The following is a 23,636-nucleotide window of genomic DNA, read 5'->3' as shown; positions in this document are numbered from 1 at the left end:
AGGCGTCCACGAGGTCCACGAGGTGCATGAGGCCCAGAGGCGTCCACGAGGTCCACGAGGTGCATGAGGCCCAGAGGCGTCCACGAGGTCCACGAGGTGCATGAGGCCCAGAGGTGTCCACGAGGTCCACGAGGGACAGGCCACTCTACCCCTGGAACGCCGAACCTCTGTCACCAAACAACATGCTGCTGTCTGCCCTAAGCCCATGGGGCCAGGCGGGGCTCCAGGCCGCCTCCAGGGGTCCCATGTGCGGTGCCCACCGCAGGGGCCAGCTCCCGCAAGGAGGGCTCAAGTCCTGCCCAACTGCACCCCGGCCAAGCCCCCCGCCTGGGCCCAAACAAGCCATGGCGGCCGGGGACCCCCAGAGGCCAAGAACCCCCCACGCTGCAGATAAGCCCCCACACAGTCAGGAGCTGGCCCTCGCAGGGACCAGAAACAGCCCCGGCAGGTGAGGAGGCCGCTGACGTGTGGCTCCCGTGTGCACTGACTGCCTGGCCGGGCCCCGTCTGCTCCAGCCACGTTTGCTCCCGTGAGTGCGTCAACAGCGTAGACACTGGGCTCGCTGAGTCTTCCCCGGAAGACAACCGGCACTCAGAGGTCATCCGCTTCTCTCAGGAACACACAGGACCTCCTACTTTCCCCGAGGGGTCACTGAGGGCCAGGCCCACGCGAACGTTGTCAGCCGCCCACAGGGGTCGGGCGATTGAGGAAGGCAGGCTGTGAGGCCACAGCACCGTCCACACCACACGGCAAGGCCAGGCTCTCGCTGCCATGCCATAGACTGTCTCAGCTCTGTCTTCGCGCTGGCTCAGCCAGGACCTTCCAGAACACGGAGGTTCCTCACTTTCGACTCTGGAACCTTCCCCGAAGGACACCTCTCGCTCCTGACCCTTCTGGATTCTCTCTGCGCCACGTTCTGAGACGTCGTTCCAGATCTGTATCCAGCTCACCCGCTTTCTCTCCTGGTTATGTTGAATACTCTGGTTAACTTGTCGAGTTAAGAATTGTTCATTCTGAGGGGGGCCAGGGTGGCTCAGTCCGTTAAGCATCTGCCGTCCGCTCAGGTCCCTGGGGTCTGGGGTCAAGCCCCTTGCTCAGAGGCGGTCGGTGAGGGTCCGCACGCGTAACCCTCCCCGCCTCTCTCTGAAATACATCAACCTCGAGGGCAAGAAAACGCGAGAGAGGAGCCGCTGCGGACGCCGCGGGAGCGACACGAGAGCTACTCCTGAGCGCCCGCTGGATGTGCCGCCGCCAGGAACCTGACGGCAGGTGTGACCCGCAGCGGCCTTCTGCCACAGGCAGCCTGGACCCCCAAGGCCACGCGGGCCCCACGCTGCTTCTCCTCCTCCCCGCTGCGGCCCACGGTGCTCGGCTGGGCTGCTTCTCCGCGCCCGTCTCCCCTGGGCTCTCGGGACCCTGTGACGTCGGGAAATCTGAAGCCAGCTCTCGTGCACGGCGGCCCTCAACTTGCGCTGGGTCCTGGCGCCATCCCAGCACAAGGCCCCTGGGGGGAGTGAGGCCTCCTCGCCGTCCGCACGGGCAGCGTCCATCCGTCCCAACACAGAAGCGGCTTCTTCCCACTGAGAGCAAATACTCGTGAGGGACTGCGCGGGAGGACGTCAGGGCCCTGGCCCTCAGCACAGGGCCCTTGTCCGTCTCGCACCGCTGCGACGCCGGACGCTCCAGCTGGGCCCTGGGGACGGGGCAGCGCCTCCACGGGGCCCTGTGTCCGCTCACTCCCTTCCCTTCGAGGACATGGGTCACCCCTCCTGTTTCCCTGCCCAGACCCAGTTCCGAGTTCCGGTGTCCGCGGAGCAGAGCTGAGACACGCAGGCGGGACCTGCTCCCTGGGAGGGAGCCCAGAGAGGCCCCCGCAGCCATGCAGAGGCGAGCGCACAGACACACACACGCTCCCCATGGCATCTCCCTCTCCTCCCCAAGCAGACCCCATCTGTCCCTGGTTGAGACCAAATCGGCCGAGCCAAGGATGGGCTAGGAGGTGACAAACGCTGGCCCACCCTTGCCTCAGAAGTAACAGCATACCCACCTCCCTTCCTCTCAACCATCAACCGTCACTTTTCTCGTGTGAAATTGAAGAGACCCTAACCGAGGAACCGTGACCACGGACAGGTGTGCGCGGACCCTGCACAGAAACTGCCCATAGGTGCTCGCAGGCGTCCCCGGGGCTGGAGACCACCGCAAGCTTCCCTTCTCTTCCCCGGGAAGTCCCTGCGGCTCACCTGGTGCGCCAGAGTGAGGGAAGCTCCCCTCCCCTCACCCACGCGGGAGCTCTGCTGCTGGGGACAGAATGCCCGGGCTGCAGCGCCCACAGGGCACCCCACAGTCAGGGCACCCAGCCACCTTACTGTCTGCACCCTAAGAGAGGACACAGGGGCAGCTTCCATAGAAAGTGCTCACAGTGACTTGGGACTGGGGTCGCTAAGTGTCACCACGCTGCACTCGGGAGGCCCACGAGGGGCCGGGCCCGGCATCAAGTCAGCGACGGGCTCAGAGCCGCTGTCCCACCTCGAGGAGCACCTCAGTCACCAGGAAGGGCAAAGGCTGCCTGGTGGCTCGGGTGCTCCGTCAGGCCCTCCCTGCCCCTCGGCAGGGACTGTGCTGGCTGGACCTACAAGCCGCCCCGATGCCCTCTCCAGCCTGTGGGGTGGGACCGCACGGGACGACGTGCTGGGCCTGTACGTGAGCCGAGCTCCCAGGACGCCAGGCAAGGGCCGCTCCCACTGCCCAGTGCCCCAGCGGCCAGGCGGAGCGGGGAGAAGGGACCGGCACGGACCAGGAGGACCGGTGAGCCGCGACCTCACTGACGGGGAGGGGACAGCTGGGAAGCGAACTTACGGGGATGTGAGGTAGAGGCACCCGCCCGTTGACCTGGACACTCTCCTGCATCTCCCGGCGGTGCTGCCTGCGGATCCTGTACGGCGGGACGCCATCCCTGTACGGGGGAGAGAGCCTTGCGTGAGCACACGGGACAGCGCAGCGAGACCGCCCCGCTGGCGTTCCCTGCAGCGCAGTCGTGCGGCTCAGTGCAGTCTCTCCCCTGCTTGTAAAGGTCTATTTATTCGGGGTGCCGGGGGGGCCGCGTCGGTAAAGCGTCTGCGTCGGCTCAGGTCACGATCCCTGGACCCTGAATGAGCCCCGCATCGGGCTCCCTGCTTGGTGGCGGCCTGCTGCTCCCTCGCCCTCTGCTCCCTGCTGTGTGCTGTCAGATGAAGAAATACAATCAGGAAGGAAGGAAGGAAGGAAGGAAGGAAGGAAGGAGCCAGCCAACCCGCTGCCCTGGGAGGCAGAGTGGCTAATGGGAGCCCAGAGCATGTGACGGTGCCCAGCAGAGCGCGAGGCCCACAGAGGACGGCTTCTCTCCGCCCCTGTCTCCTCCTCACTGATGGCTGGACTCTGACGGCGGGAAGGCAGGAGTCTTTAGATCGTCTGGCTGTCGGAGGACCCTGGCCTGCCCAGCCTGCCCTGGGTGGCGGCCAGAGCTGTCTGCTCCCGCCTCCTTCCCAAGCACGGCCCCGGGGGTGGGCGCTGGGGCACCGGGGCGTATCTGAGCCCGGCTGCCCTGCCTTGAGGGCACGTGCATGCAGCCACCATGCTGATCTCACTTTAGCAGGTGTCGTGCAGTTGTCCCACGGGGCCAGCACAGGGTGCCCAGTGTGTCCTGACCCCGGTCCCGGGCAGCCCCACACCCCCCAGCTCAGCGGCTTCCTCGGCAGACAGGGAGGCCACACTCGCCTCTCACGATGCTCTGCCTCCGAGCCCTCGTCCAGCTGCAAAGGCTGCACTCTGCTTCAGAGCGAGGGAGGAGGAGGCTGGGACGGGGTCGCTCTTGCCTGCCTCGGTTTCCCTGGCTGTCAGGGCCCCGGCAGGGTACAGTGTGACTACCTCAGCAGCCCGGCAGGGGCACTTACGGGCTCGGGTGTCAAGGAAAAGGGGAGTCACACGCCCCCAAAACATCCTGACTCGCCCCCATGGGGTTGTTCGGGTTTCCTGAGCCACCCGATTCCTTGCTTCTCCTACGTTCTGACGGGCACTCAGTTCCACACGGCTCTGCGGTCAGACGCTGTCCCTGGACACCCACGTCCGAAGTCAGCAAGCCAAGACATCGCTCGTACGGGGCGGCTGACAGGCTGGGCAGCTGCCCCAGGGGCCAGAATCTGGACGGAACACAGACCCCTACTTTTTGCCTCTGATGTATATTGAGGTATCTCGTGTTCCAAACTGACTGTCCCTACACTTCTGGGTCTTGGCGTAAACCAAGATGAAGAGAATATCAGGAAAAAAAAGTATTTGAAAAGCTTAAATTCTTTCCTTTAACAAATGGATGTCCTTTCTTAGAACCATGAGACTTTTCAAGAAAACACGTGCTGGCCAGTTAACTTCCACTGTAGCACCAACTTCAGGGAAGAGAGAACCAGCTGCTACGGAGGCCCGCTCCCAAGCGTCACCGCTTGTGGGGGTCGGAGCAAGAGCCAAAACCACGGTCCGCTCCAGCAGGATGCTGCTAACCACACGTCAACGTTTCATCTGAGAGAATGAAATGATCGGGACAGACCCCTCTCGTGATGTCACCACCAGGTCGTCCCCAAGAGAAGAGAAGGGGCTCCAGATGCGACGTGGGGCTGGCTGGTGGGGCCCAGCAACGGAGCAAGCTGGCCGGGCCTGCGCACCCCAAGGCAGTGTGGGGAGAACACGTGGAACAGGCCAAGCGCACACACTAGGGGACAGCTAGCGAAGTGGGGCCACCGTGTTCAGACAGGTTCCCTGCAGAAAGACCGGTTTCGGGGCCCCACTCTGTCACGTGAAGAAAGAGGCTGGCTGGGGACGGGCGCCCCGAGGGCCAGCCGACATTGGCTGCTCCTGTCCCTGCGGTCCCGGGGTTGGGGCACGGGGACACTTCACACCTGCTTGCTGTCCTGCCAAAGGCTTTCCTCCGGCCCCGACGGTGGTGGAGAGGGCCAGGGGTCCGGCTGCCAGCCCGGGCCGCGGCCGGGGACATCCTGTCACAGACAGTCAGGTGACTGAAGTGGGGTAAATCTGACGTTCGTGGGCGGCCATGACCCCAAATGACCTTGGCAGGCTGGCCGGGCCACACCGATATGACCACAGAGAGTTTTACACCACTGGACTTCTGATGTGCATTTGGGTCCCAAAAAGCCACTTGCCAAAACCCAAAGCAGAGTGTCAGGAAAAGTTCTCTTCCACAAAGGGAAGGCTTCCCTGGAGAGAACAATGGAAGAATAAGGTCCCCTGCGACCAATGAGGGACGCGGAGGCTCCAGGTGGCTCCGGACAGTCGCCGAGGCCTCTGGGACACACGCGGCCCCCACCGCTATCCCAGTCCTCTGGGCACTGGGGCCGGCACAGACCCAGCGGTACCGGCTGCCGTCCGGCTCCTGTCATCCCAGCTCCCGCGCAGTCTGCATGGGCACGAGATGTGGAACAGCGACAGAAAGAACTGACAGAGAGGGACCCTGCACAGCCAGCACCCTGGGCGCCACCACTGGCCCTGCTCAGCCCCCCGCCCCCCCCACCGGTTTTCCTGGTTTCGAAGGTCCCAGCAGCCTCGGCCTCAGGGAGAAGCAGCTGCTGCAAACTCAGGGTGTTTTGTGATCCTCCTGGCAGCGCCGCCTGCCTGTGCACCAGAGGCGGGGGTGGGGGGGACCACACGTTCTCCAGGAAGACAAACCCCGCTGGGGACAGCACAGGACACGCCCGAGAGGAGGGAACTCACACGCTGCTGTCGGTGAGGGACAGGCTGTCCGCATCGCTGGACAGGCTCTGCTGCTCGCTGTCGTTGGCGCTGGTGGCCGGGGCGAGAGCATAGCCGGAGCTGACGTAGTAAGGATTGACAGGCTCCCGCCAGGACCCGCACCTGTGGACAGGGAGCAAACGTCAGCGGCAGCCCGACACCACGTGGTGCTCCCCCATCTCCTGAGAGCCACCAAGACGTCCAATTCCTGAACCGCACACGCAAGCCCTCCAGAAAACACAGCACAGAGGGCCGGGGTCTCCGTCCTGCCTCTGGCCGCTGCTCTTCCCACACCAACCGCTTAAGCCCTGGGCATCTTCCAGATCCTTCCCGTGCGCTTACGCACATGCCCAGGCGAGCACGCAGGCTGCCAGCGAACTACAGTGGGACGTGTGCGCTCTGCAGGCTGACTTGCTGCAAGGAAACCCCAACTCCGTAGGCAGCAGCGTCACCAGCGTCCTCGACCTCACGTGCTTCCCCCAAGAGCGCGAGGACACCGCAGGTCGAGACAGCCAGGACTCTTGTGCACACGTCCAAGAGCTGTCACTGGATGGAACGTGCAAGACAGGAGGAGACAGTATGTGTCACGCTGCCTTCTGGTCACTTCCTCCCCCTTTCGGGCACTGGGACCACACACAGATTGGCCGGAATGTGCCACCAGGTTTCAGTCTGCGTATCCCTGAGAGACAACAGGGAGGCACCATTTACATCCCGTCCCCGCTCAGTCACCTGCTCATGCCTTTCGTCTGCTCTCCACTGGGATGTTCAGGAGTTTCCCAAAATCTACTAAAGCCTTACAACATTCTTACTATTAACTTCCAGATACACGTATAAAATACACTCCCTAAATGTCACTTTTCTAACTTTGTTTAGACTAATTTTGGTCACACGACAGTCTTCATTTCTACAAAATCAGGCTTACCAATCTTTTCCTTCACAGGTTCTTTTGTATCTCAGTTGGCGGGCCTTCCTCATTCCAAGATTAAAACTGTATTCTTTTATTTTTCCCCAAATGCTTCAATAATTTTTTTTTTTTAATTTAGAACTTTACCTAAAATGGTGGGTATGTTATCTACCTCGTTCCCTTGCATCAAAATGGAGAGTCTGTTGTTAGCACCAAATACTGAATAATGCACCTTATTCTGAGTAATTTTCAAGGCCAATCTTGGTCCTCCCTTCGCGTGCCTCTTTCTGGAGGCTGCGCTCTCCTCCGGTCTAGACTCTGCTCCCACGCCACCTCCCCCAAAGACTGTCCTCACACAGCAACACACCAGTCCTGGGCCAAGGGACACACACGATAGCACAGTTCTCCCAATGGGGGCCCGTCGAGCCCTCCTGGTGGCCAGGGTACGCACCTCGAGTGCTCAGCGATTCGTACACCTCGAGCCCCAGCCTCACTTCTGACAACAGGACCCAAACGCTTGTCACATGGATGGACAACAGCCTGCACCGAGTGCTGGGGACCTGGGATGAAACCATGCCACCCTCAGTGCAGAAGGAGGGAGACCAGACTGCAGACCGCTTCTCAGCTGACAAAAGCCCTGTGGACAACGGTTAGCAGACTGACAGAACTTTCTGGAAGTTCCCATCCCAACCACACACACAGTGAGAAAAGATGCTTCAACAGGACTTGGGACCAGGCACCTCAGTATCCTGAACGCCCGTCCCACAGGCTGTGCGGGGCTGGGCCAGGCACCCCGTCGCTGAGGAGAGGCCTGACCAGGTGGGGCCGACTCTCCCGGGGGCCTGGGCATCCACGGTCTCAGGAGGGGCAGCACCTGAGGCCTCAGACACCAGCAGAATGCCAGCCAGCAAGGAAGGGAGGCCAGTGACACGGCCACATCCCTTACGCACCAGCATCACATCCCCGCACCGGAGAGGGGTCAGTCACTGTCCTCCAGCACACTGGGCCTCCTGATCCACCCACCGTAGCCTGACGCCCCCGTGGAGGCCACGAACCAGTTCCAGCTGAGGGATGGCCAAGGCAGGGCGGTAAAGGCTCTCAGAACAGGGTCTGGCCAGAGGCTTGAGGCAGGGGATGGGGATGTGGACAGCGACACGGACAGCCTGTCCCCGGTCCTGTGTTTGTTTACACCTCGCCTAGATGACATCTGACATGAGGCAGACAAAACGATGTGAGCCTGCAGTGTCACGAAATTTTATTTTTATTTTTACTTTATTTTTTAAACGAGGCGCTAGGCCCAACATAGGGCTTGAACTCGCGACCCGGAGGGCAAGAGCCGCACATACCCATCGAGCCACAGGCGCCTCCTATCATAAGATACTATTTTCATAGAGCACTGCTGTTCCTCGTCTACACTTAAAAAAATAAAACCACCAACACCGTCACCGTAATAACCACTACTGAAATTCCAATCCCAGGCTAAGTGCTAAGAAAACTATTTTTCTGTTTCTCCATTTCATTTAAAGAATATTGAATTTTGGTAACTTTCCATAAATACCATTTGGTCGAACGAGGAAAAAACCTCCAAATTAAAGAGAAAAAAGCAGCCGGAACGGAAGGCCCAAGCCACGGAGCACGCTGGGGAGCGCGGCTGCGGCGCCCCTGGCCTCTGCCTCGCCGCGGGCGTCCGGAACCACGGCCCGCGGGACGGTCCGCGGAGGGGCCCAGTGAGCCCTGCCCCGGGATGGAGAGTCCGTCTCGGGTCCGTGCTGCTCGGCGTGGCCCGCGCATCTCTCGACCGCGGCGCGGTGAGTTCCCGGTCCACGCTGGCCACAGTTACTTACAGAAACACAACTTCAAAGGACAGAACGTCCGTCTTTAAGGCAAAAAGCAAGAAAGAGGGTTTCTCGGTCTTCGAACCCGCCTCCGGGACAAAGTGAACGACTGCGCACGCAAGCGGCACGCGCAGGTGACACGCGGGTGAGCAAAGAGAACGCCGGACCAGAGGGAAGACTAGGAAGGCCGAGGAGCTCCTGCCCTCGCCGTACCTTCGAACCTTCGAGACAGAAAAGCTGCGCCTCGGCTCGGTGACGGCCAGTGGCCGGGGCTTCGCTGCCGGCCGCGGGCCAGAGCGGGGCACACGTCCTCTCCACGGTCGCGGGACGGAGGCTCGAGGGGACCAGCCTTCCGCCTGCCGGAAGCACGTCCTGCCGCGGGGTCACTCCTGGGCTGCCCGCGGGGCGCCGGGCTCCTCCCGCAGGTGAACTCGACCCGCCCATCCCGTCCGAGGGGTCTTCCGGGGCCTCCAGAACAAGCAGCTGGAGTTTCCCTCCGACGCCGTCGTCCGCCGCAGCCGCGCTTCTGGCAGGTGATCTGTTTGACTCGAACGGGAGAGCCTGTCCTGCGCGTCCGAGGTGCCCGTGAAGATGACAACAGGGGCCCGACGCGGCAGGTCCAGGGGCATCTTTTCCTCCCACGGACACCGCGAGGGCAGGAGGGACAAGAGGCCGCCAGGCCGCCTGGCGCCACAGAAGCCTCGGCCCCAAAGACAGCGTCCGTCCAGGCTCCTGCCGCGACGCTCCCCACAGTGCCCCGCACGGGTGCCTGTGCCGTCTCCGGTGACCGCCCGTCCCTCCTGCGTGGGGACCCCGCTGGACGGCGCACTCCGGCGCGGCTGGGCTGCCACCGAGGTCGTCCCGTGACCGTCACGCTCCAGAGACGCGCTCCATGGGCTGGACACGGGCTTCTACAGACCGTCCCGCGCTGGCGGAAGGAAAGGGACATCAGACACGCCGTGGACCCAGAACCCGGGATGGCGGCTCAGGAAACAAAACGGAATCACCGCAGGACCAGCCCAAGCAGGGCACGGGGTCTCTGAGGGAACGGAGGGAGGGTCCTGGGGAGAGACCGGTCCCGCCGCCGGGGTCTCTGAGGGAACGGGGAGCGGGGCCTAAGGGAGTCCTGTCTCCCAGGGCCCTGGGGAATGTGGCCTGGGCCGTGGAAGGCGGCGGCTACCAGCGCCCGCGTTGCCCCACCGGGTCCGGGCCGGCCGACGGCGACCTCCCCAGCACTGCCGCCCAGGTCCGGAGCACGCCGCACCCGCCGTCTCTCACGGGGTGCCCTCCCCGCGCTGAGCCCGGACACCCATGGAACAAGGGCAGCTGGAGTCCGACACTGACGCGAGCCCAGCGGCTAACCCAGAGGACAAAGGACTGTGTCGCCGTCGTCCTGTGGCTCGCCGAGCCCAGCGCCGGCAGCGCTTTCCGCCTTGCCGCCCTGGGTCCCTTCCCCGAGTGGGGCTGCGACTGCTTCCCGCTGGCTTCGCCCCGCACGCCTTTTTATTTTTATTTTTTCAAGATTTTATTTATTTGAAAGAAAGAGAGGGAGAGAGCACGTGCACAAGTGAGGGGAGGGAGAGGGACACGCAGAGCCGCGGCGAGCACAGCGCCCGAGAGCCCCACCCGAGCGAAACCGAGACTCGCACACGCGCCCCGCTTCCGTCAGGTTTGTAAAAGAGTCTGTCCCCGCCTCTGCTCCTCCCTGCTCCCTCCCCCCTCTGCAAAAAATTAAAGTAAATAAAGATGAAGAATAGTTCTCAACCTTTCTAGCGCCTGTCAGCAGCAGGTGTGCCGGAAGCGCCCGCCTCTGCACCCGAGGTGAGACCTCGCGCCTCCTCGAAACCCTCTGCGGCCTAACCTGCCCCCGCCCGGGGGAATAACCGCTCGGACCCCCCATCCGCCTGCAGCCTGCACCTGAGCGCTCACCCCACAGGACACTCCTGTCAACCCCCTCAGTCAAGTGTCCTTGAGTGACAGTCTCGTGATTTTTTCTCAGAAATCCAGGCATCTGTTGTATTAGCGTCCACGTTCGGCCCCGGCTGCTCTGGCACAGAGAGGGCGCCTCCCGCGGCTGCCCGGGAAGCGCGCTCAGCACGCCAGGAAAGCGCTCGGGTTTCTGTCCCGCAGCAGCTCCGCAGCCGGGCTGAGCCGGCCCCGCTGGCCTCTCGCATTCTCGTCGGTCTGGAGGGAATGTCGGGGACAGACACCAGTGTCCCCACACTGCCTTTCCTAGCAAGTCAGGAGGTCCCTGTTCAGCTCAGGTGACAGGTGGGCCTCGTGGCTAATGGGTCAAGGAAGCCACACGGCCTCCTTCTTTCCTCTGATTTCCTGCTCTGAAATGAATCCCCGTGAACGTCCCCGCTCTGACCCCCATCCCAGCGGTCTCCTAGGTTGTGTCCTCAGCGGCACCCGGCACAGACACCGTGAACCAGCCCCTTGTACACGACCCCCACTTCCTGACCCTGACCTTGGCATTGTGCTCAGCAACACACACGCCACAAGCCCTGCCCCTGATCAACACCGGCAGCCGCAGGCTCAAGCCCTTCTCTGCGGTGTAGACTAGCGCATCAGTACTCGAGCGCTACTGCCACGGAACCCATGCCAGGTGCGCGCAGAGCCTCAGGTCGGCTCACACCCGCTCCTTCCGGGCGGCTCTAGGGCCTCGAGGCAGTGGGGCAGCACTCACCTGTGTCTCCGGCCGTGAAGCGATCGCGGCACGGGACTGAACAACTCGTGTGGGCGTGTTCTGAAGCCCAAAATGTGACTGTGGTCGCCTCTGTACTGAGCAGTTCTTATTCACCCACGATACCAAGTGAGCACGTCAGGCCTTCCCCCGTCTGTGGGGAGTCCCCTCTAGGAGGGTGCACAGAACCCCGTGGGCCATGACTGTCTGTCCCTGCAAACTGTGGGACCAACGGCTGCTCCTCGGAGGTCATTTCTTCCTGAGTCTGTGTGACGGTGTTGGCGTCCCCTCCTGTTCTTCCCTGCTGCCCTGCGGGTGATTCCTCCCGGCTCCCCCTCTGACGGTCTCATCTCTTCAGGCTCTCCGTGGGATTTCGTATCTGGGCTGTGGGCCTGATGGTGGCCACTGGCTACACGTGCCATCTAAACGTAGTCAGACTCCATAGATTCCAAGTGCAGCCTCCAGACACGGTGGCCGCACTGCAGGGTGCCTGCCGTGGGGTGACCCGGGGCTGGGGGGCTGGGCAGCCAGCGGGGACCCTCCCACGCCACAGCCCTAGAAGATCTGTGTGGCCGCTTAAAGTCGCCATTGCCTTCTCGCTCTCCTGTCGTCTGGAGAACCCGTCAGTGAGCCCCGAGTCCCCGGGAGGAGGGAGCTTACGTCCCACAGGCTGTCCGACACCCCCATGTCTGCAGCTCTGCCGAGGCCTAACCCTGGCATCTGCTTCCGGGGGCCCCACTCTGTGCGTGACCACCCGTCGCTGCAGACCCGCCGCTGCTACAGTTTTCCACGGGGGTCGCCGTGGGTTTGGATGAAGCGCTTTCTGCCAGACGCCAGAGCCCCCGCAGCTGGCTGGAGGCCCACCTCCGAGGGGGCTCTGGCTTTGAGTCCCGCTTCCGGGGCACCCGGCCCAGTGCAGAAGCAGCCCCGGTCCAGGGCTGGGAGGTGAGGCCCAGCCCTGCAAGCTGACAAAGGAAACTCAAATTTCCCCAAATTTGACCTCAGAGTTAGAGGTCCCCCCCGGGAGTTGGCTCCCTGAATTTTCCTCTCCATGTTTAGCCTGGTCAGTTCTTGAACGCATCTTTGATCCTAAGACATGCCTGTTTCTATAGAAGTGCAGAGAACAATGTATGAACCCAAGGCTCCTGTCACCCCCACGGTGACCCCTTCGAGGCCAGCCTGTCGCCCCCAGGCCTCGCACACCTCACCCACCCCTGCCGTGTGGCGTGTAGGCGGCCACCACAGCTGCTTCAGCAGAGGGCTGGTCGGGAGACCCCGGCCCCCAAAGCACCAAGTGCCCCTTTCGATCAGGTAGGGAGGAAGCAGGGGCTGTGAGCACCTTCTCCCATGGCCCTTTCCTCAAACTCCTCGAGGCGGAAGGAAAGCAGAAGACCTCGCTGTGCAAACAGTGGCCAGCGCTGGCCGCCTCCTCCACGTGCCCGGCTCACACCCAGAGGCCCGCCTGAGCACAGCGACCGCAGGGACCTGTCCCGGTTAGCAGCCGCCCGCCCAGCCAGCCCGTCCCTCCCCACCGGCAGCTGGGCCCACGCGCTCTCCCTTCGCTCGTCCTGGGGCCGGGGGGAGGGGGGGGCTCCCAAACCAGCGACAGAGGCTCCAGCACACCCCAGGGCCCCGCGCCGGCTGGCGGGAGCAGGTCGGGGCCTCGCTCCAGACGCCGCGGGAGACAGCCGGGGGTCCGGATTCTGCTTCTGCGCCTGTGAAACTTCTGTGGGAAACCGCAGAGTTACGGAATCTCTGGGAAGGAACAATACCCACGAAGAGCCGAGAGAGACAGAGCGAGAGAGAGCGAGAGCGCGCGCGAGCGCGTGAAAGGAGAGCGAGTGTCCGCGCCCTGCCCGGCGCCGGGCTCTCCCGCCACGCGCGCGCGGAGGGACAGCCCCGAACGCCGGCTCCCGCGCTCGGCCTCTGCTGCCCCAGCTGCCGACACCAGCACGCGGAGGAGAGGCCGGACCCGGACCGGAGCCGCTGAAGGAAACGCAGGCGGGAGGACGAGGAAGTCGCAAAGCCAAGCCCGGCCAGGCCCTCCGCCCCGGGGCCACAGTGGGGGCTTCAGTCGTGCCTCTCAGGGCAGAGGGTGTCACCAGAGTCTGAGGACACGGGGACGTGGCCTCTCAGATGGAAGTAAAAGTGGGGGACAGGGTGCGGTGGGGGTCTGGCCTGGAAGCCGGGAGACACAGCACAGTGGGCCGCCCCGGCGGGCAGGCCGGGCACCGGACTCAGGGAAAGGGCTCCCACCCCGGAGCGGTCACCTCTGGGGGCGCCGGGGGGCCCTCCGTCAGTGAAGCGATCGACTGGCACTTTCAACTCGGGGCACGATCCCAGGGTCGCGAACCCCGGCCTCCCCTGGAGATTCTCCCCTGCCCTCGCCCCATCACTCCCTGCGCGTGCGTGTCTGTGAGCGCCCTGCTCGCTCTCTCTAGAAAGAACGAGAAGGAAGCTGTCCTCTCTTACCTGTAAATGGCCAAGCTGGCTGAGGGGCAGGAAGGGCCGAGGCGGCAGCCCGGCTGCCAGGGGTCTCTGTGTCGCTCTGACCGACCTGCCCCCGAGCCAGAGCGCCGCCAGCCGGGCTGCCCCGTGGGCCCCGGAGTCGCATCCGCTGCCGCACCGCAGGGAGGCCACCACGCTGAAGCGGCCGCTGTCCCAGGACTCGCCGTCTGTCCCTCCATCCAGGCAGCTCACAGGGCGGCCAGACCCTCGGGCCACTGCCCCGGGACACTACTGCCCCATCCGCCTGCTGTGGGACGGAGCCAAGCCGCCTCCCTCAGGCAGCTTCCGTGACTGAAGCCGACAACGGGAGCACAAGGAAGCGTGGCGGCGGCGCTCTCCTCCCCGGCACGCTCCGCTCGGGGCAGCCTGCGGGGTTCGGACACGGCACCCAAACACGCGTGGATAGACAAGACACCAAGGCCACCCCTGGAGAGGCCCAGGCAACCCACCACGCCCCCTCACCTCCAGGCAGCCGTGCAGCAAGGGACAGTCCCCGGCACAGACGCACATGGGTCCTGGGCCACGGTGAGTTACTTGCGATCACCACGGGCCACACTGGACTGTCCCCAGACTGACGGCTACGATGCTCCCAGCCAGCTCCTCCCCTCTGAGAACGCGGCTGTCTCCAGCCTGTGTGCTCCTCTCTCCCTGCGCAAGTCTCCCTCTCTCTGCTGAACGCCGCTTTCCGGTCCTCAACAGTCCCCGGCCGCCCTGTGACGTCCTACAGAGAGTTACGAGAACAGTCTCCACCCTACCAGCACCAGGCAAGCGGCTTTCCGCCTGGGCTCCGCAAACTGCGAAGGTGCGCGTGCTTTGCTGAGTGGACCCCAGACCACGGCGGCTAACTGTAAGCTCACTTTGGTTACCTTTTCATCTGTCCTGAGAAAGTTCTATGCCCAACCGGGGGCTCAAACTCAGGACCCCAAGAACAAGAGGGGCACGCTCCACTAAGCCAACCAGATGCCTCACATCAGTTGATTCTAACTGAACTAACCAGAAGGAACAAACGCTGAAGTGACTCCTGCAAAGTGAGACCAGCCCAGGGCCGCCTGGCTGGCTCACTTGGGAGACTGTGTGATTCTTCGTCTCCGGGTCATGAGTTCAAGCTCCACACTGGGACAAAGAGTTTACTTAAAAAGCAAATAAATAAAAATAAAATAGCAATTTAGAAATAGGTCAAGCTTCAAGCCATTCCACAACATCCCTAACTACACCCGTAAGGAACGCCTGGGTGGCTCAGTCAGTTGGGCGTCTGCCTTCGGCTCAGGTCATGATCTCAGGGTCCTGGGATCAAGCCCCGCACTGGGCTTCCTGCTCAGTGGGGAGCCTGCTTCTCTTGCTCCAGCTCCCCCTGCTTAAGCTCCCTCTCCCTCTGCCTGCCGCTCCACCTGCTGCTGCTTTCTCTCTTTTTCTGTCAAATAAATCAACAGAAACTTTAAAAACAAAAAAATTTTATAAATACACCCATAAATTCAAGAAACTTCAGGCTTGTAGAACCACATGGCTGGAATTCAGGCCTTTGTCAACAAACACTTGAAAACAACATGGTTAAATCCATTTAAGGATACAAGACATTAATGGACAGGGGCGCCTGGGTGGCTGAGTCAGTTGGTTAAGGGTCCAACTCTCAGTTTCAGCTCGGGTCATGATCTCAGGGTCGTGGGATCGAGCTCCGAGTTGGGCTCTACGCTCAGTGCAGAGTCTGCCTGAGATTTTCTCCCTCTGCTCCTCCCGGCTCATCCACACGTTCTCTCTCTCTAAAATGAATAAATAAAAACAACCTTTAAATATATATAAATATATATACATATTTTTTTGAGAGAGAGATAGAGAGTAAGCACGTCTGGGTGAGCAGGGAGAGGGAGAGAATCTGCTGAGCATGGAGCCCAACACGGGGCTTGATCCCAAGACCCTGAGATCAGGACCTGAGCCAAAACCAAGAGCTGGACACTCAACTGATGGGCCCTGCAGGTGCCCCATACGTATATGTTTTTTTAATTGTTTTTTATATTTAAGTACAGTTGACACACAGGTTTGATTCGTTTCAGGCACACAGCACCGTGACTCCACAGGTCTATGCTTAGGCTCCGCTCACCAGAGTGGAGCTGCCGTCACCACACGGCGCCACTGCGGCTCGGCTGGCTCCTCCTAGCACCGTACCTTCCATCCCGGTGACATCCTCATTTCCTAAGTGGAAGCGTGCATCGCCCCCCGCCATTCCCCATTCTGCCCGTCCCAGAGGAAGTTCTTGATCGCCTCATGAATCAAGGCAAGTACAAGGCCCCTCACCAAGGGTTCTAGTCATGCCGCGTGTACCTTCGTGCGTGAGCCTTCCTGGGCCTCCTAGGGAGGGGGCGGCCGTGTGCACGCAAGGCCCCGGAGGGGCTGAAAAGCACCTCAGGAAACAAACTGTCACTGGAAGGCGACTCAGGCGCAGACACCGCTCAGCAGATGCTCATCTGGCGGGGCCTGCAGGGGCCTGTGGCCACGGCCGTGTCATGTGCAGGGACCATACGACCACGGCCGGGTCACAACAAGCAGCTTCCACGCTAGCGTGTCAACAGTATTTGACCAGAGCTTATGTGAGAACAGAAGCTTGATGAAAACCACTGGAAGCGGGGCGCCTGGTGGCTCAGTGGGTTAAGCCTCTGCCTCCGACTCAGGTCATGGTCTCAGGGTCCTGGGATGGAGCCCCGCCTCGGGCTCTCTGCTCGGCGGGGAGCCTGCTTCCCTGTCTCTCTGACTGCTTGTGATCGCTGTCAAATAAATAGATAAAATATTTAAAAACAAACAAACACTGGAAGCGGGATGCTTGGGTGGCTCAGTCAGTTAAGCCGCTGTCTTTGGCTCGGGTCATGATCCCTGGGTCCTGGGATCCAGTCCCGCATCAGGCTCCTTGCTCCGCGGGAGCCAGCTTCTCCCTCTGCCTCTGCCTGCGTGTGCTCGCGTGCGCGCTCTCTCTGACAAATGAATAAATAAATAAATAAAATATTAAAACAAAACACTGGAAGTCCTGTCGTTAGGGTCCTACCTCATGCCATCACGGGATCTGAAACAACACATCAGCCCATGAAATAAATTTGACTGGACAAGTAGTAATTTATCCTAAAATCAGAGCAGCCCAGCAGTGCCTCTCTCTTCACCGCCACGAAACCAAAGGGCAGGGGCACCCTGGACTCAAATGCTGTCCGGGCTGCCGCCAGCGTGCGCCCGAGGGGCCCGGCCAGGCCAGGCGAGGACACCAACAACGCCACCAAGCAACCTCCTGCCCAAGGCGGCAACCGACGCCCTGGCCCCTCCCCAGAGCCTGGGCCTCGGTGAGACCCAAAGGACAGTGGCCGGACGCAGGAGCCCACCACCATGGCTCTGCGGACGCCCTTCTCTGGTCCCAGGAGTGTCGCTCCCTGGCGGGAGGCACGCAGACTGCTGTCTGGAAAGAGCACTACCAAAGCACGATGCTGCACATCACAGACTGTGATGACTCCTGTGACTCCCCCACACCCGCGAAACCGCTGCCACAATCGAGACAGCAAGTGCACCTCTCAGCCCCATGTTTCCCTGCGCCCCTCCAGAAGTCCTCTGGGTGGTCCCCTCCCCCCCAAGGTCGCCCGCGAGAATTCTGTATAAAGGGCACCACACGGCAAGCCACGTGCTCCCTTCCGTCTGGCTCCCTCCGCTGGGCACGTCTGCTCCGCCATCTGTGCAGCTCTGCTCTCACCAGCAGGCTGTCCCCTCTCTGCCAGGTGGCACCCTGCGCTCCAGGCGCCATCGCTGGCTTCTCCACACACCCAGCTGTGGCCCCCCGGGCCGGGCCTCAAGTTCCTGCACTAACACAGGTTCCTCACACCTGTACAACACTGCACGGCGGGCAAAGACCAGCACCCTCCCCACACCTACACCCTCCCACTGGGAGGGAGTGTGCTCCAGATCCAGAGGTGCGTGGGGGCCACCAAGCCAGAGCTCTTCTCCACCGCCCTCAAGGAGCCAACCTCCGAGTGAGATCACCACCCACACCCAGAGCCACATGGCCAGCCTTCAGCCACAGTTCTGCCCGGCATCCCGGCGTCACTCCCAGGACCAACCCTTAGGAGGAAGGAAGGAGGGGCCGGCTTCCTAAGCAAGCCGCGTGCTCCGAGAGTTCTGTCTTCTCCCATAATGGAGCCTACAACGCCATGAAGAAATGACCAAGACAAAGGCTCCAGAAGGGTTGGGATGCACGTTTCCTCATTTCAAATGAATGTCTTTACGAAGTGCAGAGCACCGGCCCCGGAGAAGACCCGCTTCCGCGCTTCTCCAGCAGCAGAGACGAATCGGGCCACGGTGCCCACACTCACACGCAGGTATTATTCTTGTAAAACAAGTAACTCTCCTTGCATCCAAACATCAACAAGTTTACACTAGAAATGACAGAAATCAGGCCAATGTCAGCTATAAAAATCCCCACCTTCCGTTCTCTATGCAAAAATGAGAAATCCGGCCTCTACTACCGGCCAAGGCTAACAGCGTCTACACTGACTCCCCTCCATGCCCCCACATACACATCCATTGTGAGCTGGAGATGACGGACCCCTCGGGTCAGCACAGGGGTGGGAGCAGGTGTGGCCAGAGGCTGGAGAGACAGCCTTCCGCGGACACAGAGACCAGGGAGCACATGCGCCCCCGACAGCACGCAGAGATGAATGGTGGTGGGAGGAGTGGGAGGCTCCAGGTGAGAACTCCCTGCTCAGCCATCCTGCTACCTGGGCACACGGTTGCCCACAGTTACACACTCCAGCCGGCACCTCATTTATCTCTACAGTTGGTGCACCCTGCCCGACACAGGGTCTGAGCGGCGCAACATATCAAAGGCCCTTTGTGGTCAAAATGAAGCAGTAAGGGGGAGGCTGTGTGTTCCGTGAACATGCACAGCACAGACTGAGCCGGGGGCCACCGGCTGGCCCCTCACACTTGCCCCCCACTGCCAGAGGTGCGCAGAAGCAGCCTGGCTCTAGATGGCCCCCAGGGCCAAATTCCCCCCAGGGCCAAATTCCCCTCAGCGCCACTCCCTAGCCACTGACCTTGGTCAAGCTGCCAGCGGAACGACAATGGCCCCTCACAGCCTTATAGAGATCCCCAGTGTCTTCAGGAACGGCACTCACGGCATTCGCCGAGGGTCAGCACATGACACAGAAAGCCCTCCATTTAGACCACGACCATGCCGTCCGGGCACTGGGTCCCTCGCTTCCAGAGAAAGCAGCACGGGGTGGGAAAGCCTGTAGGCAGCGGTAAACTTCCCGTAAGAGTCGATACAAAGGCAAACAGACCAGACGGGAGGCTCTGAGATCAGAAGCACGAGATCCTCGCACGAGCCCAGGCATTGGAGGACAGGTCCCCAGATCGAGAGAATGGCAGGCAGGAGCCCTGGGGACCATTCCCTCTGCACCACACTTCCTACACATAGCTGTGCTCCTGAAACCGGCAGTTCTTCCCAACAACTGTGGGAGATGCACACGGAGGGCCACAGCGATCGGGACCCTGGCTTCATTGGGGACCTAAGGATTCATGTGTGCCAAGAGGCCTCCAGAGTGATCTAGACAGAACAGTGCTGTCTCTGGGACGCCTACCCAGGTGGCTCAGTCCTTTAAGCAGCTGCCTTCAGTTCAGGTCATGATCTCAGGGTCCTGGGATCAAGTCCCCACATCAGCTCTCTGCTCAGCGGGGAGCCTGCTTCTCCCTCTGTCCGCCATTCCCTCTGCTCGTGCGGGTGCTCTCACTCTCTCACTCTGACAAGTGAATAAATAAAATCTTAAAAAAAAGGAGGGGCACCTGAGTGGCTCAGTGGGTTGGGTCGCTGCCTTTGGCTCAGGTCATGATCTCAGGGTCCTGGGATCAAGTCCCGCATCGGGCTCTCTGCTCAGCAGGGAGCCTGCTTCCCTGTCTCTCTCTGCCTGCCTCTCTGCCTACTTGTGATCTCTGTCAAATAAATAGATAAAATCTTTAAAGAAAAAAAAAGCAAGCTTTGGAGAGGAAGTTGGAGATTGGAAAAAAAAAAAAAAAGAGGATCTTTGTTAACTGAGTGAGCCACGCAGATGTCCCAAAGAAGTTGACTAACAAGTGGGACAATAAACATTTTACAGAATCTCCTACTGTAGTTTTAAACGAGTTTTTCTCATTACAACGAGAATGTAGCTCTCATTCAGGGGGTCAGCCCACACCTGGTGCCGCCCTCTCTGGGTATCCCCCGACCCCTCAGACCAAAGCTCCAGGGACTCTACCACTCCCACAGAAGTGCCAGTCACACGTCACAGAGTCCGGAGAGGCGGCAACACACACTGAGAAGTAACAACTCCCAGCAAACGGTAGGCGATCTGGAGAGACTGACTGGGATTCTACCTGCACCCACCCCTCTGAGGCCTTTCAGACGTGAGCCGGAGAACCACAAGACACTGGAGACTCTAATTTCAGAATGGCAGACCGCAGGGCACCTGGCTGGCTCGGTGGGTTAGGCGCTTGCCTTTGATTCAGCTCCTGATGTCCAGGTTCCAGCATCGAGTCCCGCGTCAGACTCCCTCTCCCTCTGCCTGCCACTCCCCCTGCTCGTATTCTCTCTAGCAAATAAATTTTAAAAATGGCAGCTCACATGTCAGACTCCTGTTGTCTTTAACACAGGTCTGAATCAGTCCATAATCCACAACGAGATGCAGAGGCTTACGAATGAAATCCCACGATCCCACAAAGCTGGGAAGAAGACCTGTTCTCAGCTTCGAAGCTACAAGACCAAAAGAGTGACTATGGGAAAACGTGGTTTATCAAAAATAACTTTTAAGGGGCACCCAGGCGGCTCAGTTGTTAAGCGTCTGCCTTTTGCTCCGGTCATGATCCCAGGGTCCTGGAATCGAGCCCCGCATCAGGCTCCCTGCTCAGCTGGAAGCCTGCTTCTCCCTCTCCCACTCCCCCTGCTTGTGCTGTTGTCTCTCTCTATCAAATAAATAAATAAAATCTTTAAACAATAATAATTAAAAAAAAAAAAAAACACTTAGGGGTCACCTGGGTGGCTCAGCGGGTTAAGCCTCTGCCTTCGACTCAGGGTCATGATCCCAGGGTCCTGGGATAGAGCCCCGCATCGGGCTCTCTGCTTCCCTCTCTCTCTGCCTGCCTCTCTGCCTACCTGTGATCTCTGTCAATTAAATAAACAAATAAATAAAACACTCACGAATCTAGCCACAGCCATCCCTGCGTGTAGCCGCCTGCGTGTAGTCGCCACAAACTCTAAGCCTCGGGTCACCCTCTTCACTTCTTAACGTCATCAGGTAATTCTCAAGACCAAGCTGACAGGCTGTCCGTCCTGCAGCCCCAACCGCTGCAGGAAACCCGTCTGGCCTCTGCACTGAGCACCGAGAAGCAGCCTCCGCGCAAACAGCAAAAACCCAGAGCAGAAACGGAAAATCTCTAGGGGGCCCGTTCTGTAAGAGGTACCGGTTTCTTCTGCTTACGCGTTTTCTCTCACAGTGTTTCAGAAGGGTTTTCCCTCTAAAGGGTTTTACTTTATCCAAATGACCTTCACAGGGCCACCTAACGCGAAAGCCAAACTGCAAAGGACCCGCCCAGCGTGCCCGCAGGTGAGCAGACAGCGCAGGGGCCGGTGCGCGTGCGGGAGCGCGGCCGGGGGTGCCCTTCCTGGCCCCGCTGTGTTCGCCACGGCACGTTCTCATCTTTAAAGCACCCGAGCACAGCGCCACGGCCGCCACGGAACCGGACGTTCCACAGCGAATGAAACTTCAAAGCACCGAGGTCCAGGTCTGACATTCCTCCGGTCCCGCTCTCTCCACGGCCGGGCCGTCCAGCGGGGCCCGTCCGCCACTGGCCTCAGCCCAGGCCGACCTCGACCTCAGGACACGGCGCGGGGCCGCGCGCCGTTTCCGCACCAGCCGGCCGCGCGGGCGCCTGGAGGGCAAGCCGGGCCGCGGTGCCGGGAGCTCGGGTGAGGGGGAAGAGGGCCCCGGCACAGGCGCGCCCGCGGGCCTCCGCTTTCTGTCCCTCCGGCAAAGGCATCAAGGACGCGGGCTCAAAACGTCGGCATCCCCCGCCTGCTGGAGAGCCGGCCGCGGAGCACAGCAGTGCCGCACGCACGGGCCCGCGGAGCGGAGTCTGAGCCTGCCGGGCAGCACCCAGTCGGCCGAGACCTGAGTTCGCTCCTCAGCAAACTTGCCCAGCGGTGACCTTGGCCACCAATCCACCCAGTCCTCTTTGTCACACAGGGAATGGGGCAAAAACTAAGATGGATAAAAGCTAGGTAATTCAAACACAAAGAAAGTCCTAGAATGTTTGCAGTAATTAGTAAAGTCAACTTTATAAGTGAAATATGTGCAAAAGACCCAGAATTTATACCTGACATATAGCATACACTGTGTGACTGACCTAATAATTTTAGGTCATATCCATTTCTCTTAAGAAAATCCCTACTTTGGGGCACCTGGGTGGCTCAGACGGTTAAGCATCTGCCCTCAGCTCCGGTCACGTTTGGTAATTATGTTGAATATAAATAAACTATGCCAATTAAAAGGATATAACCTGGGTTTTTTAAAAACTAACCACATCTAGCTTATAAAAGAAATAATGTAGGGGTTGGGGCGCCTGGGTGGTTCAGTGGGTTAAGCCTCTGCCTTCAGCTCAGGTCATGATCTCAGAGTCCTGGGATCGAGCCCCACATCGGGCTCTCTGCTTCCCTCTCTCTCTGCCTGCCTCTCTGCCTACTTGTGATCTCTGTCAAATAAATAAATTTTAAAAATTTAAAAAAAAAAAACAAATTATAACTAACATCTCCAGGAAAATTTATAAATGTTGACCCACGAGCAGAAAAAAGTACATTAGAGTATATATTCAGAAAACACAAAGGCAGAAAATACTTAACAGAAAGATCAGAAAACACAACAAAAAGAAATGGAAAATAGGAGAAAAGGGTATTTAAAATGTATTTTTAAAGAATACTTTAGTTATTTATTTGACAGAGAAAGAAACATGGTGAGAGGGGGAACACAAACAGGGGGAGAGGGAGAAGCAGGCTTGCCACTGAGCGATGTGGGACTCGATCCCAGGACCCTGAGATCATGACCCGACCCGAAGGCAGATGCTTAATGACTGAGCCACCCAGGCGCCCCAAGAGATTTAAAATTTAAAGGCTCATTCCAGATGATCCAACTTCTAAATAACAGGAAACACCAGGGGTGCCTGGGTGGCTCAGTGGGTTAAGCCTCTGTGGGACAGCACCACGGATACAACACCCAAGCCATGTTCAGAGAGGGGAAGCCACAGCCATCAGAGTATAAACAGAATGGGGTCCGGCCTCCCAGTACAACACTGTAAGAAAGGAGACAATGGTGCAAATGCTTTAACTTTTTTTTTTCCCTAAGATTTTATTTATTTATTTAACTGAGAGAGATCCCAAGCAGTCAGAGGGGCAGGCGGAGGAAGAGGAGGAAGCAGGCTCCCCGCTGAGCAGAGAGCCCGACGTGGGACTCGATCCCAGGACCCCAGGATCATGACCTGAGCCACAGGCACAGGCTTAACCCACTGAGCCACCCAGGCGCGCCAGGCTTTAACTTCTGCACATCACCTCAACTGGATTATAAACCCACTGAATCTCTCCTGCACACAGACCAGCACAGCAGCCCATGGCAGCCACAGGACACCAAACAGCACTGACACAGTAGTGACACAGAGGCCACAGGCACCACAGAGCCGTCAAGGGGCAGTCATGTGGCACCCACGGGGCACCCATGGGGCCATCACACAGCACCCACGGGGCAGTCACGAGGCAGTCTTGGGGCACCCACACAGCAGCCACAGGGTATGGACAGAGCAGTCACCTGGCACCCACGGGCCAGTCACAGGGCACCCCTGGTCAGGCACATGGCACCCACAAGGCAGTCACGCAGCAATCACGGGGTGGTCACGT

The 23,636-nt window shown here is 60.0% G+C and overlaps 1 protein-coding gene across 3 annotated transcripts in view; it reads right to left on the bottom strand.

Moving 5' to 3' along the window:
- Nucleotides 1-23,636, bottom strand: part of LOC111156118 (axin 1) — a 54,226-nt gene that overhangs the window by 14,939 nt on the left and 15,651 nt on the right. For all 3 annotated transcript variants that reach the window (XM_022516749.1, XM_022516748.1, XM_022516747.1), the window contains 2 exons: nt 5,752-5,892; nt 2,857-2,953 (listed from right to left, as the gene is read on the bottom strand). In XM_022516749.1, coding sequence (XP_022372457.1) covers nt 2,857-2,953; nt 5,752-5,892 — 238 coding nt within the window. The remainder of the gene's footprint in view (nt 1-2,856; nt 2,954-5,751; nt 5,893-23,636) is intronic.

The sequence above is a fragment of the Enhydra lutris genome, unplaced genomic scaffold (genome assembly GCF_002288905.1).
Source record: "Enhydra lutris kenyoni isolate GAN:26980312 unplaced genomic scaffold, ASM228890v2 scaffoldscaffold45, whole genome shotgun sequence".
NCBI classification, from domain to species: domain Eukaryota; kingdom Metazoa; phylum Chordata; class Mammalia; order Carnivora; family Mustelidae; genus Enhydra; species Enhydra lutris.
Note: the sequence above shows the minus strand (reverse complement) of the source record. Positions and strands in the feature narration are given on the sequence as shown.